Below are 13535 nucleotides of genomic sequence, written 5' to 3' on the forward strand. Positions count from 1 at the left end.
TTTCTATGTAGTAATTTACAGTTCAAATATTGAATTTATCCTCGAACCACTAGAGGGCGCCAAAGCCCCAACTTCAACATGCCCACTAATACAAAGGTGTTCAAATATCCCCCTCTTCTTCCTCTTTCTTCCTCCGCCCCACTGCAGTTGAAGGGAGGCAGGTTTGTTTGTACTGTTAACTGAAATAAAAGAAAACACTTAAAAAAAAAAAGGATGGCAGAAACTTTTTACAGAAAAGGTGTCATGGATACTCTGGATTACCCAAGGACCCCATTTTTATCTATTTTCCTAGGGACTACTTTTCTTTAGTAGAGTAAAACTAACTGTTGTTTGGAGGATTTTAACAAAGCTATTTTGGGTAAAATATGCTGGAACTGAGCCACAGCCATGACGATGGAGGTCAAGATGAACAGGTAGAGATCTTTAATTAAAATGAAACCTAGCTTTGATTTGAGTTAAGCTTATGTGAGTGTTTCTACTGAAGTAACTGTAACTTTATCGCTCGCTAGCTAAAGTTAACCCGGGTTGAGTGCTGCGGTTACATAGTACTACGCCAAATATGTACGTTAGAGGCCGCCATGTTGGAACGGGGATACAGCGCCTTCCACTAACGTGTGTATGGAGGCAGAATTTTATATTATATATATATATCTATAGATATCTATATCTATAGATATAGATATCTATATCTATAGATATCTATATCTATATATATATATATATTAGTGCAGTGTTGTTTGATACAAATGCTGGACATTTCTAATGATACTTGATACCGAAATAAACGATTAAAGCTAATTTTCTCTATAAAATGCCTTATGCAGATCGTAAAAGTAATAACTGTAGTCTATATTATATTTAATTTCTGGGACACTCCCTTAACTGTATTTCACCTTAACCAGAATAGCTTGACTTGATTTGGCGGCAGGCGAGTTTAAATCTTTCGGCAGGTCAACTCATGGATTTAATGTTGTCCATCCAATGTTAAATAAAGTTTATTTGCTATTGTTTAAGTGGAACATTTGCAGTTGTGTCAAAGTGTGCTGCTTATAAATGTGAAGCCTGAAAACGTCACCCTGTGTGGCTTAATAAATGAATTCTTTAGCTCTTTTTAATCTTCTCCATGTTGAACTGCTGTGTAAACAAACCTGACCCTGACCACATTAAATCTTAGCTATAGAATTGTTGTTGATATTTTTAGCTAAACCGTATTCTTCTAACCAGTTGTGGCTCTTATTTATCACCATTACATCTCAGTCACTAAAATGACCTTATTTTCAAGGATATGCCGAACAGTGTGGCTTGTCAGATGAAAATGATTAATTCATTAGAAAAATAGTTGTAATCATTTACTTATTGACGACTTATTGATTATCTGAGTGGTCATTGCAGCTCTAATCTGATTAGCAGTCAAGTAGCCCTGGACTAAACCATTTATTCATATCACACAATAGAGCTCAAACAAAACACACTTACTCAAATGCAGTTTGAAACATTCATTGTTCTACAGAGCTGATTTTTACATGTTTGGAGATGTTTATGTGTCTCTGTGTTTGTCTCAGGTGCCGGCGAGCCGCTGCCCTCGATCTGCACCAACATGAGTCCCAAAAATGTTGTTTTCAAGAAGATTTGCAAAGACAAGTCGGTGAGTGAAACATCTCTGAGGAAGTATTATCACTCCTTGCACCTTGAGTGAAGGTTTGATGTACTGCACGTGTCCACCGTACACGTGTTAAAGAATGGAGTACAAAATCTCATCTGCAAATTGAGTCAGGTAGTCACTCTGGTAGTCCTCTTCTTAAGCGACCGAACCACCAGATACAAATGAGACATGTTTCTTCTGTCTGTCTCTATTGCTGCGAATATGAGCAAGCTAGCCAGCAGCTAAAGTCAGCTGGGTAAAGTCAACAGTAAAGTTCAGACAGAGCTCAAACCTCTTTAAGAATAGATGCACGAAATGTGTCTTAGCCTATCTCAAGTATATTGGCATATATCAGTATATATTGGTATCAGCTTACATGTTGTCCTCCATGATAACTTGTATTTTTCATACTCCGAGCAGGAAAAAGAAGCTTGAATCAGTAATAAACAGAGCTGTGGGATCGTTCGTCCTGCAGAGGGCGCTCTGACTTCGCTGTTAATGATAGTAGTGCAACATGTCATCGCTGATGTAAACTTCTTGTACAGATTTTAAGGAAGACAACATGATTTCACTTTTAAATACATGTTCCACGAGGGTTCAGAGAGCTGTGAAATATTAAATCCTCCATCTTTGCTCAGTTAATCTTGGCCTTTTGTCCGAATGTAGAAACTACAGGTTATGAATTATAACATTGCTACTAATATCCATCAATCAACAGAAACCACAGTTTTAGAGCGACAGCAAACAGCCGCAGGCTTTCCCAGCAGAGAGTACAGAGAGATCACTGAATGTCGGTCTTGTAGTAAAATATTCCACCTCACATGATTTAATTCTGCTGAGCGGTTCCGTCTGACTGATCCTCACGAGGTCGACACAAAGTCACAACAACGTGAGCTGAGCTGAGCCACGTGTGTGATTGACAGCTGCAGAGATCAGGATGCAAACGTCTTCGTTGTCAGTTTTTTAAAGTCTCTGTTCGGCTTCAGGTCGGAGTCTACATGGGGAAGAGAGACTTCATCGACCGCGTGGAGTCTGTGGATCCAGTGGGTGAGTTTCATCCACCGCAAAGAGAAATCCAGCAGGGTCGTGTCTGATGTAATGTGAGGCCCTCGAGGGTTATATCTGAAGTCACTGTAATCTGCCTCCTGATGCATCAAACAGATACTGCTTTACTCATAATACTCAGTGTCAACCACTCATGGTTAATCTTCTATTAAGGGTGCAAAGCCTGAAGGCAGAAACACATTACCTCAAATAACACATATGACTACAATTAACCAATCACAGCCGCAGTAGAGCAGCAGCTCCTGTGTTCTGTGAGGTAAAATCAGTGGAGTCTGGTGTGTTTGCAGAGAGCGATGTAAAAGGTCGATCTCTGTCGGGTACTTTCTGTAATGTTGTCAACAATCTGAGCGTGTCAGTGGAATCAGAGACTTTGATCGGTTGCACGCAAAGATCAGGCTGCTTTCAGCCTGTTTAAGAATACTGGAACTACACTTTAAATTATAAAAACAATCCAAACATCCTTTTTTGTGGTTTCTAGAAGTTTTGTACGTTTTGATAATTTTTACTAAAAGAAAAACAGACAAAACTTTGACTCTTTTTTACCACTAGATGGCGTCATCATCATTGATCCTGAGGCTCTGCAGGGGAGGAAAGGTCAGTATCCAGGATGCAGCACACCTCTCACACATCTGTCATAGATTTGGGGGACTTTGTTAACGTGACTGCAGAAACAGCTCACCTGTGTGTCTGTGCAGGATGGTTGTTCCTCCTCACACCTGTCTGCGCCCACAGCGGTTCTTTTCACAACAGCAGTTGTTATTTAACTTTACATGCACCCAACTCCTAGTTTACTCTTCTTTTGAAATTAGACCGAGGACCCAGGGACACTTTCACACTGAAGGTGTAGTAGTTCACTGAATCGACCGCCATGTTTTCGATGCCTTAACATATTTAATTTCCGACGCTTGTCCCTTGAAAGGTTTAAATAAAAACATAAATCAAAAGAATAGATTTGATTTATTGAATATAATACAGATGCTCGATGTACTAATTTGTCTCTGGACACCGATATTTCCCAGTTTTTTAGGGATCATGACTGTCAGTGTCTCTCTCTGCCCCTCAGTGTTCGTCACCCTGTCCTGCACCTTTCGCTACGGCAGAGATGACATGGACGTGATGGGAATCGCCTTCCGCAGGGAGCTGTACCTGTCCACCCGCCAGGTGTACCCGCCTCTGCAGGACCGCGAGAAGGGAGTCCACACCAGGACGCAGGCCAAACTGCTGCGCAAGCTGGGCGACAACGCCTACCCGTTCTTCTTTGAGGTGAGACGTGACTTGGAGTTTGACGCTGTGGATTAAAACAAGGCTGGGGCGAGGTTATTTCTGGACCGCAGACCGATGCTGTGGACACAGACTCTGCAGGACGAGGACCAGGTCCAGAAAGAAGCCCAGTCAGTTAATGTCAGCTGGTTTACTGTGGAAAGAGAAAAGAAAAAAGGAAGATGAAAATGGCGCAGAAAATGCAGGAAAGGTTAAAGGGATAGTTCCGATTTTTGGACACTAAGTTGTATGAAATCCTTGCTTGTAGAGTAGCGGATGCAAAGCTATTAGCTTACTCACCGAGATGCCAGGGTCATGAAACCAAAAAGTTTTACCCTACAAAAAATACACAAAATCATCGTCCTACGATTTCATATACTGCGCTGTTGTTGTCACAGAGGAACGTACATGTCGAAATGGTGCCAAGTTGTGATTTTCCTGGCTGTAGTAATAAAAAAATTGGTTGGAAAAGGTAAATCTTCCTCATCACTTTGATAGTCCGACATGTTTTTCAACGATGACGCAAATCAAAGTGAAACAGCTACTAGGTCGGCTTACCTGAGAAACCGGCCTGCCGCAGGCGTAGTGATACTGGATTTGTCAAGAGAGAAAATAGTGCCAAAAGAACAGCGCAGTATATGAAATCGTAGGACGATGACTTTATGTTGAAAGTGGATCTACATCGCCTGCGTGTTGTTTTTGTTTTTTGTTGTTTTAAAACGTTTTGGTTTCATGACCCTGGCGTCTCACCGGAACTACTTATTCTATGTTCGGAGCCGGACAGAACTCCGACCATGGGACACGGTGAGTAAGCTAATAGCTTTGCATCCACCACACCACCAGCAAGGACGTCATACAACTTGGTGTCCGAAAAGTCCGAACTATCCGTTTAAAGTAGTAAGCACTTGACAGAGAGGTTATGGACTTTAGCAGTGTTTAAAAACCAGAGCAGAAAATCTCAAGCAAGTCAAGTGCTGCTGTGATCCTTCTGGTCCTGTTCACCTTGTCCCCCATCCAATCAAAGGAAACATCCACAAGGAACAAAAACAAACTTCAAACTACCAACTCCTTTATTCTGCAAAGTACAATCACTGTTGGTCTGGTGTGTCTGCAGAGAGCGATGATACGTCTGTTTGTGGTTAAAAGAATCATCTTCCTCTGTAACAAAAAGGTCTATCTCTGTTTATGGATCGCAGACCGACATGTTTTTATCTTCTCAGTTTCCTGACAACCTGCCCTGCTCAGTGGCTCTCCAGCCAGCACCCCATGATGTCGGCAAGGTAGGATCTGGGCGGTGGAATAAGACAAATACCTGTGTAGTGAACACTTAACATGACGGTGACGCCTCCTCGTTCTTCTTCTGTAGCAATGTGCTGTGGAGTTTGAGATCAAAGCGTTCAGCGCTGAGAGCCAGGACAGTAAAGTACGCAAACGGTGAGCCTCTGCCAATCTGTCTTGAGATGATGCATTCATTCATGACACTGAAATAGAACAGAGTCAAGAAAACGCATTAAACCCAGACTTGATGTTTATTATGTCGACTTTTTCTCTGCCTTCTCCAACAGGAGCACGGTGAAGCTGCTGCTGAGGAAGGTCCAATACGCTCCAGAGAGCGCGGGAGTGGCGCCCTCAGTGGAAACCACCAAGGACTTCGTCATGTCGGATAAACCGCTGCACGTCAAGGCCAGTCTGGACAAAGAGGTGGGTTTTATTACACTGTATGGCTTTGGACTGTACTCAAGAAAAGGACGGAGCCATCATGACGCCACCTATTGCTGTGTCGTCTGCCTTTTTGAAGCCTCAAGTTCGGCAATTTCAATTGTCGCCATTTTCTTTTTTTGGAGCCAGAAGTGACCACACGGATGAGAGGGGGGAGCTGGAGAGGAGCGAGGGGCGAGAAAGGTTAAGCTAAGCAGTCTTTGTCCATGGCTCATTCATTAGCTAATGAACTTGTTAATGACAGAGTTTCCCGCAGAGTGACGTTCTTTATATTTCTATAACCAGAGATGTTTATATGAGAGACTAAAAATCCTCAGAGAGCTTGTGGAACGTAACAAACTTGCCACTTACATGAGTGAAAAAAACAAACCAGCTCCCTTAAAAGAACCAATCGTCTCATAAGTTTGTCTTCTGGTTGGAAAAGCCAACAAATATCACGGGCCACAGTGAACGAGCTGACAAGCCAGGTATGGTGAGCAAAGCACAGATAGCTGCTAATCAGCGCTAACATATAAATAAGATAATATCTATATCTTATCTAATATCTATATAATAGATAGAATAATGTGACCGAGTGTAAAAACAGTGTGTCAGACGTGTTGGACGGTCTGTTAGTCCAACACAGATTATCTGTCTGATATTTACATGAACAAATCTCCAAAAGGCTCCAACAGCACAAACACGGCCCAGAGGTTACGTTCAGTGACTGAGTTAGCTGAGGGGACACCTAGCAGACAGCTAGCAGCTCCCACCTGTCACTCAAAGAGGCCACGCCCCTAATGCTGCATCACTTTAAGCCTTAATATAATGTAAACAGGTGAGTTGTATAAAGATTCTCCCCTTACAGTTGTCATGAAGAGAGAAATGAGCTATAGAGACCCAAACTGTTTTTTGTACCAGGCTGTAAACATGTTTATTTCTGCTGTAAAGTTTAACATGGGGCTCTATGGGGACTGACTCACTGCTGGAGACAGCCTCAAGTGGACACCAGAGGAACTGCAGCTGTTGGGACTTAAGCCTATGATTGATTTTTCAGCCACATCTGTCATATACCTTAAAATTAAAAGTAAAAATCATACATACAAGTACAATGAAACGATACCATGTTGATGGTTGTTCACTTTGTCATTTCCCAGCTGTACTACCACGGAGAGCCCATCAAAGTGCACGTCAGCGTCACAAACGACTCCAGCAAAAACATCAAGAACATCATCGTGTCTGGTAAACATCATATTTTTATAAACTGCAGTATGTTCAAAGCCTGTACACGACTTTGATACATGTAAACTCCGCTGCCTCTTCTCGTCCTCAGTCGATCAGGTCGCCACTGTGGTTTTGTACTCCAATGACAGCTACGCCAAATCTGTGGCCATCGAGGAGCCTGGGTAATACACAGCACACACCTGAGTGTCATCCTGGCTTTTCTTGTGTATAGATTGTTCTTCTAAGGATTCCTACAGAGATAGACCTTTTTGTAACAGAGGAAGAAGATTTTTTTTAACCACAAACAGACGTTGCGTCGCTCTTTTCAAACACACCAGACTCCATTGATAAAAACAGTGATTCTGTGTCTCAGGGATTCGGTGTCTCCTGGAGCGACGCTGCAGAAAGTCTACACGCTGCTGCCTCTGCTGGCCAACAACAGCGAGAGGCGGGGCATCGCTCTGGACGGCAAACTGAAGCATGAAGACACCAACCTGGCCTCAACATCAATGTGAGCCAACACTCCGAGTCACCCAGGCAGATTACCCAGTTTGATAAGAACACATGAAGCTAAATGATCTTTTTCTTCTCTTTCAGTGTGAAGGAAGGCGTGCTGCAGGAAGTGATGGGGATCATGGTTTCATACAGAGTCATGGTGAAGCTCATCGTCGGAGGGTCAGTTGCCTCTGTGTGCGTCTGGTTCCCTTTGTGTGTGTGTGTGTGTGTGTGTGTGTGTGTGTGTGTGTGTGTACCATTGAATGTATATAGAGGTGGACAGCGCTTTTTGGCGCCCCCTGTGGACAAAGGGGTATGTCTTGTTGTTTTTCCTGATTAAAAATCTGCTGCTTTTTTTAAACAGTCAGACGTATCACTCACTGTGAATCTTCATGTTCCTGCAGCTTCGCCTGACACCGACCCGCAGGCAGTGCTGACACACATTAAACATAAAACTACACAAGTTATCAGACTTCTTCCTGATGGTCTGTTTGTGTTTGTAGCTCATAGAGACATCAGGATTATTAACTGTCTTTTCATAAGCAGATAAAAACTCCTCACAGCAGCTTTAAATATAAAATGAGTTGATTTTGGTGGTCAAAGGTCAAAGTTCACTGTGAACGCATGTTATCGTGGTGTGGGAAACTCTGAGGGATGTTAACTGAAACTGTACAGGTTGTTCTGCTGTTACATCCTATTGTGTAAACTTCTCTGATTTTGGGTCGTCTGATTCGCCGCCTCCTCGCTGTTTCCATATTTCAAGTGTTTGCTGTCGTGTTTGTTCATTTCCTCACATTTCCATCTTTGTCTCTGCCCTCCTCGCAGGATGATGGGATCAAGGTGGGTCCTCTTGTTTTCATCGGTATTTACTCTGTTTAGTTTGAGCATGTATGTGTGATATGTAAAAGTTCCCTTCATTACTTTGGTAGAAGATGGAAAATTAACTAAAGGGCAGAATGTAGTTCAGAACTGTCTCCTTGGCCCTACCCTTTGTGCTCTGTGACTCTTCAGACAGAGCTACATGGGGTAGGGGGAGATACTTTTACCTGGATTCATTAGGTCGTATTTTTCAAGCTTCATGCAACATGAAAATAATTGTGCTGTCAATCCCAAATCACTGCTTGCACAAATTTTAATAAACATCACGAAAAGCAATTTCACCCCAATTACTCATTCTGTTGGATCTAGATATTTTAACTGACTTAAAGATTTGGGCTTCTACCTTGTGCCTTGCGTCCTTGGCGTGTTGGAGCCCTCAGGTGTCCTTGGCGTGTTGGAGCCCTCAGGTGTCCTTGGCGTGTTGGAGCCCTCAGGTGGGCTCAGCCTGCAGCAGAACAGCTTCTTGTGTCGGTCTGAAGCAGATATTCACGCTGATGGAAAGTTCAATGACTGTAGTGTTAGTGTTAGTTACGTCTCCTCTCGCCGTTCCTCCTCTACTCTGCTACTCGGGAACAGAACGCTGCAGGAGCCCCATTTGTCAACAGAGCTGTCAATCATGAGGCCACACCCCCTTTTTATAGCATCAAATAACTTGTCATAAAAATGAACACTGTGACATAAATCAGCATGATAAGAACTAACTATAATCACAGAAACCATGTTTGAGAAAAATTTTATCAGAGCGTGTATTTTGATTCTATAGTTTGACTCATGTCCCATCTGTTATTGCTGTGTTCGAAATGTCTCACTATACTAGAAGTACGTACTGATGTGGCCTAAATGTAGTATGTAGTATGCAAACAAAGCAGATGTGCAGTATGAAAAATACCCGGAAGTCGTACTGATTCGGATGTATGCATCGGACCAGTCTGCCTCGCCTACTGTATCCCTCAGCGCTGGAAAGTCACAGCGGCAGTTGAAATGACGGACAGCAGCAGCATTTCAGCAGAAGGGGGCGCTATAGCTAAAGAAGCGGTGGTTATTGTTTACTTCCGCCTGGCGTAGCATACTGCAAAAGGAATTTGAAAAGCTCCTCCATACTACAGACTACCGCTGAACGCAGTATGCAGTATGTAGCATGTAGTATGTAGTATATAGTATACAGTATATAGTATATACTTTGTAGTATATAGTGTATAGTATATAGTGTATAGTATATAGTGTGTAGTATATAGTGTGTAGTGTATAGTGTGTAGTATATAGTGTGTAGTGTATAGTGTGTAGTATATAGTGTATAGTATATAGTGTGTAGTATATAGTGTATAGTATATAGTGTGTAGTGTATAGTATATAGTGTGTAGTGTGTAGTATATAGTGTGTAGTTTATAGTGTGCAGTATGTAGTGTGTAGTAGTACGATACGACTTCCACGTATGATCTTACATCTGGAAACATCAGTTACCACTTCCTCTCAGTCTCCATTGAAGCATGTGAAAAGGGTTTTTTTGGGCTAAGACGGATATATATATATATAGATATATATATATATAGACATATATTATTATAAATATGTTTTTAAGAGACAGTGAAAGATTCTAATTCAAACCTTTCCTTCAGCACTTTGTTGAGCACAGTTTAATGTTTGTTCTCCTGTTTGTTGCAGTGAGGTCGGACTGGAGGTTCCCTTTAAACTGATGCATCCCAAACCTGATGCAGGTACGGAAACTTCAATTTCACCAAGAGTGTGTTTTTAGCAGCTGTATGAATATGTAGGAAAGTGTTCAGAACTGGTAATAAACTAAAATAACAAAACTGATACATATTGATATATAGATAATGATCTATAAATGCTTTGAGACACACAAAACAACCAAACTAAACTGAATCTCAACCTTGTGGTTTTTCTCATCTTTCTTTTCCTGATGCTGCCAACAGTGAAGGAGAGGTAAGATGGTTTTACAAAGGGATGACTCAGTTTGTCATTGTGAGGAGAGAGCAGCATGTCGGACAAACATGGTGTAAATGTCCTCTGTCCGTCCTCCCTTTTGTTCAGGACATCCAGGGACCAGATCAGGTTCCCGGATCTTTTATCGCTTCATCAGCTCTTTTTTCAGGCCGTCCTCTATCAGTTCCTGTTCTCAGCAGCAGCAGCAGCTCTCCTCTGTTTGCTCTCTGCTTTTCTGTTTCTTCATTCCCTGTTTCTCTTTTAAAAATGGTCACTTTAGTTGTTTTATCGGTTAAAAGTCAACAAATCCACATTTCTCAGTTTAGTTCTGTTTATTTGGAATATTTATAGAAAAAGAGACAACCAAGAATAGACAAAGAGTGTAAAATGAACACCTTTGGAACACCTGCTTTGTATGTAGAAGTAGTTGCTACACTGTTCCTGGCTGTACCTGCACACTCTAGTTTCCCCTACCTGTGATTCATTCCACCTTCGGGCCCCTGACAGGAGACGCTCACAGTCCCTCTCTAACGTCTGCCCTCTGTCCGTGTTCTCTGCAGTGAGATGGAGGAGGAGATGGAGTTCCAGGAGTTCAAGCGCTCCTACCTGAAGGGGATGATCGATGATGAGGATGAAGAAGGAAACGTGTCGGGCGCTGACGACATCGCGCCCACAGAGAAATAGAGGAGCTGGAACAAAGACAGCTGGGAGCTTGAGTTGCTTCAGAGTTTGTGCTAAACAAAGTGAATTAGAGGGACCATACGGTGGTTTTGCATGTTTTGGTACCACTAGCATTTACTTCACCAAGTAGTTTTTATCCACAAGGGGGCAGAAAGGCTCCAAAACAAAATTCAAAACAGTCCTCACATTACACCAGCTTGTAGACCAACACGATCATCCCATTAGAGTACCTCCAGCCCCTCTCACGCATGAACTCGTGACATATTCTAGATAATTTCAGGACATTTACGACCTGATATTTTGCAGAATTGCCTTTCACACATGAAGCTCACAGCAGTCTGTCAGAGACGTTCTCACAGGAGGAGGAGTCTTCAGTAATGTGTCTGAGTTAATATCACTACAACATGCATCAGGATGTTTCCACTATACAAACACAACAGTAGGAAACAATACAGACACCTGAGACCAGCAGTGAAGAGTATGAAGCAGAGAAACTCAACGTGAATGACCTCATCACCTCGCCCTCTCGCTGTGTGAATGTTCCAGACTGTTACCTGCTGACTTCCTGCAGACTTTTTACCAGAGAGCTGCAGGGAAAAGTCTGCATAAAGTCGGGGTGAACGGATTCGGCTGTTTACATTCACACACAAACCGCTCCTGGACAATGTGTGGATGTTTTCAGGAGTGCAGTGCATGTGTGAAAGAGGCAGTTTTATACATTGGACAAGAAGCAGGGACACCTTTGACAGGCCGGACACAGAGACAGACAACCATCCGTTCCGTCTTCTATGTAAAACGCACGGAGGCGTAACGGTGGGGTGAAGTCGTTCCGCTTCTGAGCCATCATCGGAGGTAATAACAGAGGAGAGACGGCGTCTGTGTAAACAGCGGAGCTGGCAGGGCGGAACAGCGCTGTGTGTGTATCTGAAGCACGCGCCACCACATTTAATACTGAAGCTAAGACTTATTAAGAGATGGCTTTTTGTTAGCTCAGATGTGCTAGCTAACATGCAAAACCACTTCTATGGCCCTTGCTTAGAATGTGTTAAACACCTTTATAATTTAATAATAAGAGTAGTTGTTTGCTTTAAGTGTAAAATGTGCTGAGTTTCCTGCTCAAACATGTATGTAGAAAGCTCAACTGTATTCATTCGCTTCATTACAAGAAGATGTGATGCTCTGTGTCAGTGTGCAGTTTCAAATATGTGAGAATAAAAGCTGATTGGTCCGTTCATGCATCACCTGGCCTTCCTTTGTGACTATGCAATGATAAAAGATAAATCTGATGTGTTATACTCTATTCTCAAGAAACAACCCAAACCAACAAGCTCCCCGTCCATCTCTCAGTACTTCCTCGTCTCAGGCTCTCTGGTCCTGACTGAAGACACCTCTCAAATACATCGGGCCAAATAGGCCCAGGTCCTGAAACAGCTGCTCCCTGTTTTCAGCCGTGGATTGATCCACATGTGGAGCAGCACTGAGGAATGAGATGTATCCAGCTTTGACACAGAAAAGTTAAAACACGAGAACACCACCAGACTTCAGCTGTGTGCAGACAAAGAGCAAAGTGGATTTTTGCTTTGTTACTTGCAGGAGTTCGTCTGCAGGAACATTTATGTTTATTTGCATTTGTCAAATATGACTGTCAGCGTTCCAGATACGTCTGAAACCAAGCGCGGTCATTGACGTGTTGCTACCATTGGGCCCTGTCCATCAAATAGAGTTGTATCAATATGTATCCACCCTTACAAAAATCCCTTTGTCCCACCCTTCGTCCAAATATGGTCACTTCTGGTCCCAAAAAACAAGCTGCTGACAGCCAGAACACCAAACTCAAGGGTTAGCCAATGAGTGGCGTCACTGTGTCTACATCCAGTTCTTCTGTTGGAGAGCTTTCTCCAGAGCCAGTGTTTGTCCATTCTGGGCTACTGTAGAACAGACCCGCTTCCTCTGTAGATATAAAGGGCTCTCCTGAGGTAACAGAAATACATTGATTCATGCTTTCTGGTGATAACACTGGAAAACTGACCTTTAGAATGAGTCAGGAAGTTCATAATGCAGGAAGTTTGAACCGCTGAAGAATCAGTGACACAAAGGCCTCTGAAGAAAGATCATGTTTAATTTCAGACAGAGACTACAAGGTGCAAATACGCAACGGACGACCACATTATCGAGAAATCAGAGAGGTCTGAAGATGATGTGTCATCCCTCCCCTCCACGGTCCTTCTCGCTCTCCTCCTTTATCGTCCAATCACATGACATGAAGACGTCCTCGGGGATCACAGCTTACTTTAAGCTTGAGTTCTTAATTCAAGTAGAAGAATTTTAATCACCACCATCACGTTTGGGCATTTTAAATGGTTTAAGATCTTTTGGATTTTATCTTAAAATGTGAAACATCTAAAACATTTTTGTCAAACTTAAAGTAATATATTAAAAAAAATGACATGTTCTCTGTGCCGCTCTTGAAACTAGTTTGTTTTTAAATAAAAGGTGTACAATGCGCGCACTCCACTGGTTTTTATTCTTCTTGTTATTCAACAAAACAGTGTTTTACATACATTTGAGAGCGTTTGATTCTTTCACGAGGAGACCTTTGCGGCTCTGCAGTTTTTGTCTCTCAAGATACTTTAACTCAATTATGGTG

General features: G+C 42.5%; 1 protein-coding gene across 1 annotated transcript; it reads left to right on the forward strand.

Moving 5' to 3' along the window:
* Positions 1 to 1597: 1597 nt before the first annotated feature.
* saga (S-antigen; retina and pineal gland (arrestin) a) lies at positions 1598 to 10891 on the forward strand. The gene is made up of 15 exons (XM_069684248.1): positions 1598 to 1645; positions 2629 to 2689; positions 3257 to 3301; positions 3771 to 3970; positions 5188 to 5247; positions 5334 to 5401; positions 5533 to 5668; positions 6823 to 6907; positions 6999 to 7071; positions 7263 to 7400; positions 7487 to 7564; positions 8210 to 8224; positions 9926 to 9978; positions 10198 to 10207; positions 10768 to 10891. Exons 1-15 carry the CDS (start codon positions 1598 to 1600, stop codon positions 10889 to 10891), a joined length of 1194 nt encoding a protein of 397 aa, XP_069540349.1.
* Positions 10892 to 13535: the final 2644 nt, after the last annotated feature.

The sequence above is a fragment of the Semicossyphus pulcher genome, unplaced genomic scaffold, assembly GCF_022749685.1.
Source record: "Semicossyphus pulcher isolate SPU_LCO1_2020_fin unplaced genomic scaffold, fSemPul1.0.p SCAF_7, whole genome shotgun sequence".
Taxonomy (NCBI): Eukaryota; Metazoa; Chordata; class Actinopteri; order Labriformes; family Labridae; genus Semicossyphus; species Semicossyphus pulcher.

Coding starts and splice junctions, on each gene's coding strand:
- saga (XM_069684248.1), top strand. CDS start 1,598: ATGAGTCCCAAAAATGTTGTTTTCAAGAAGATTTGCAAAGACAAGTCG. Junction 5,402..5,532: donor GACAGTAAAGTACGCAAACG/GTGAGCCTCTGC, acceptor CTTCTCCAACAG/GAGCACGGTGAAGCTGCTGC. Junction 7,072..7,262: donor GTGGCCATCGAGGAGCCTGG/GTAATACACAGC, acceptor TCTGTGTCTCAG/GGATTCGGTGTCTCCTGGAG.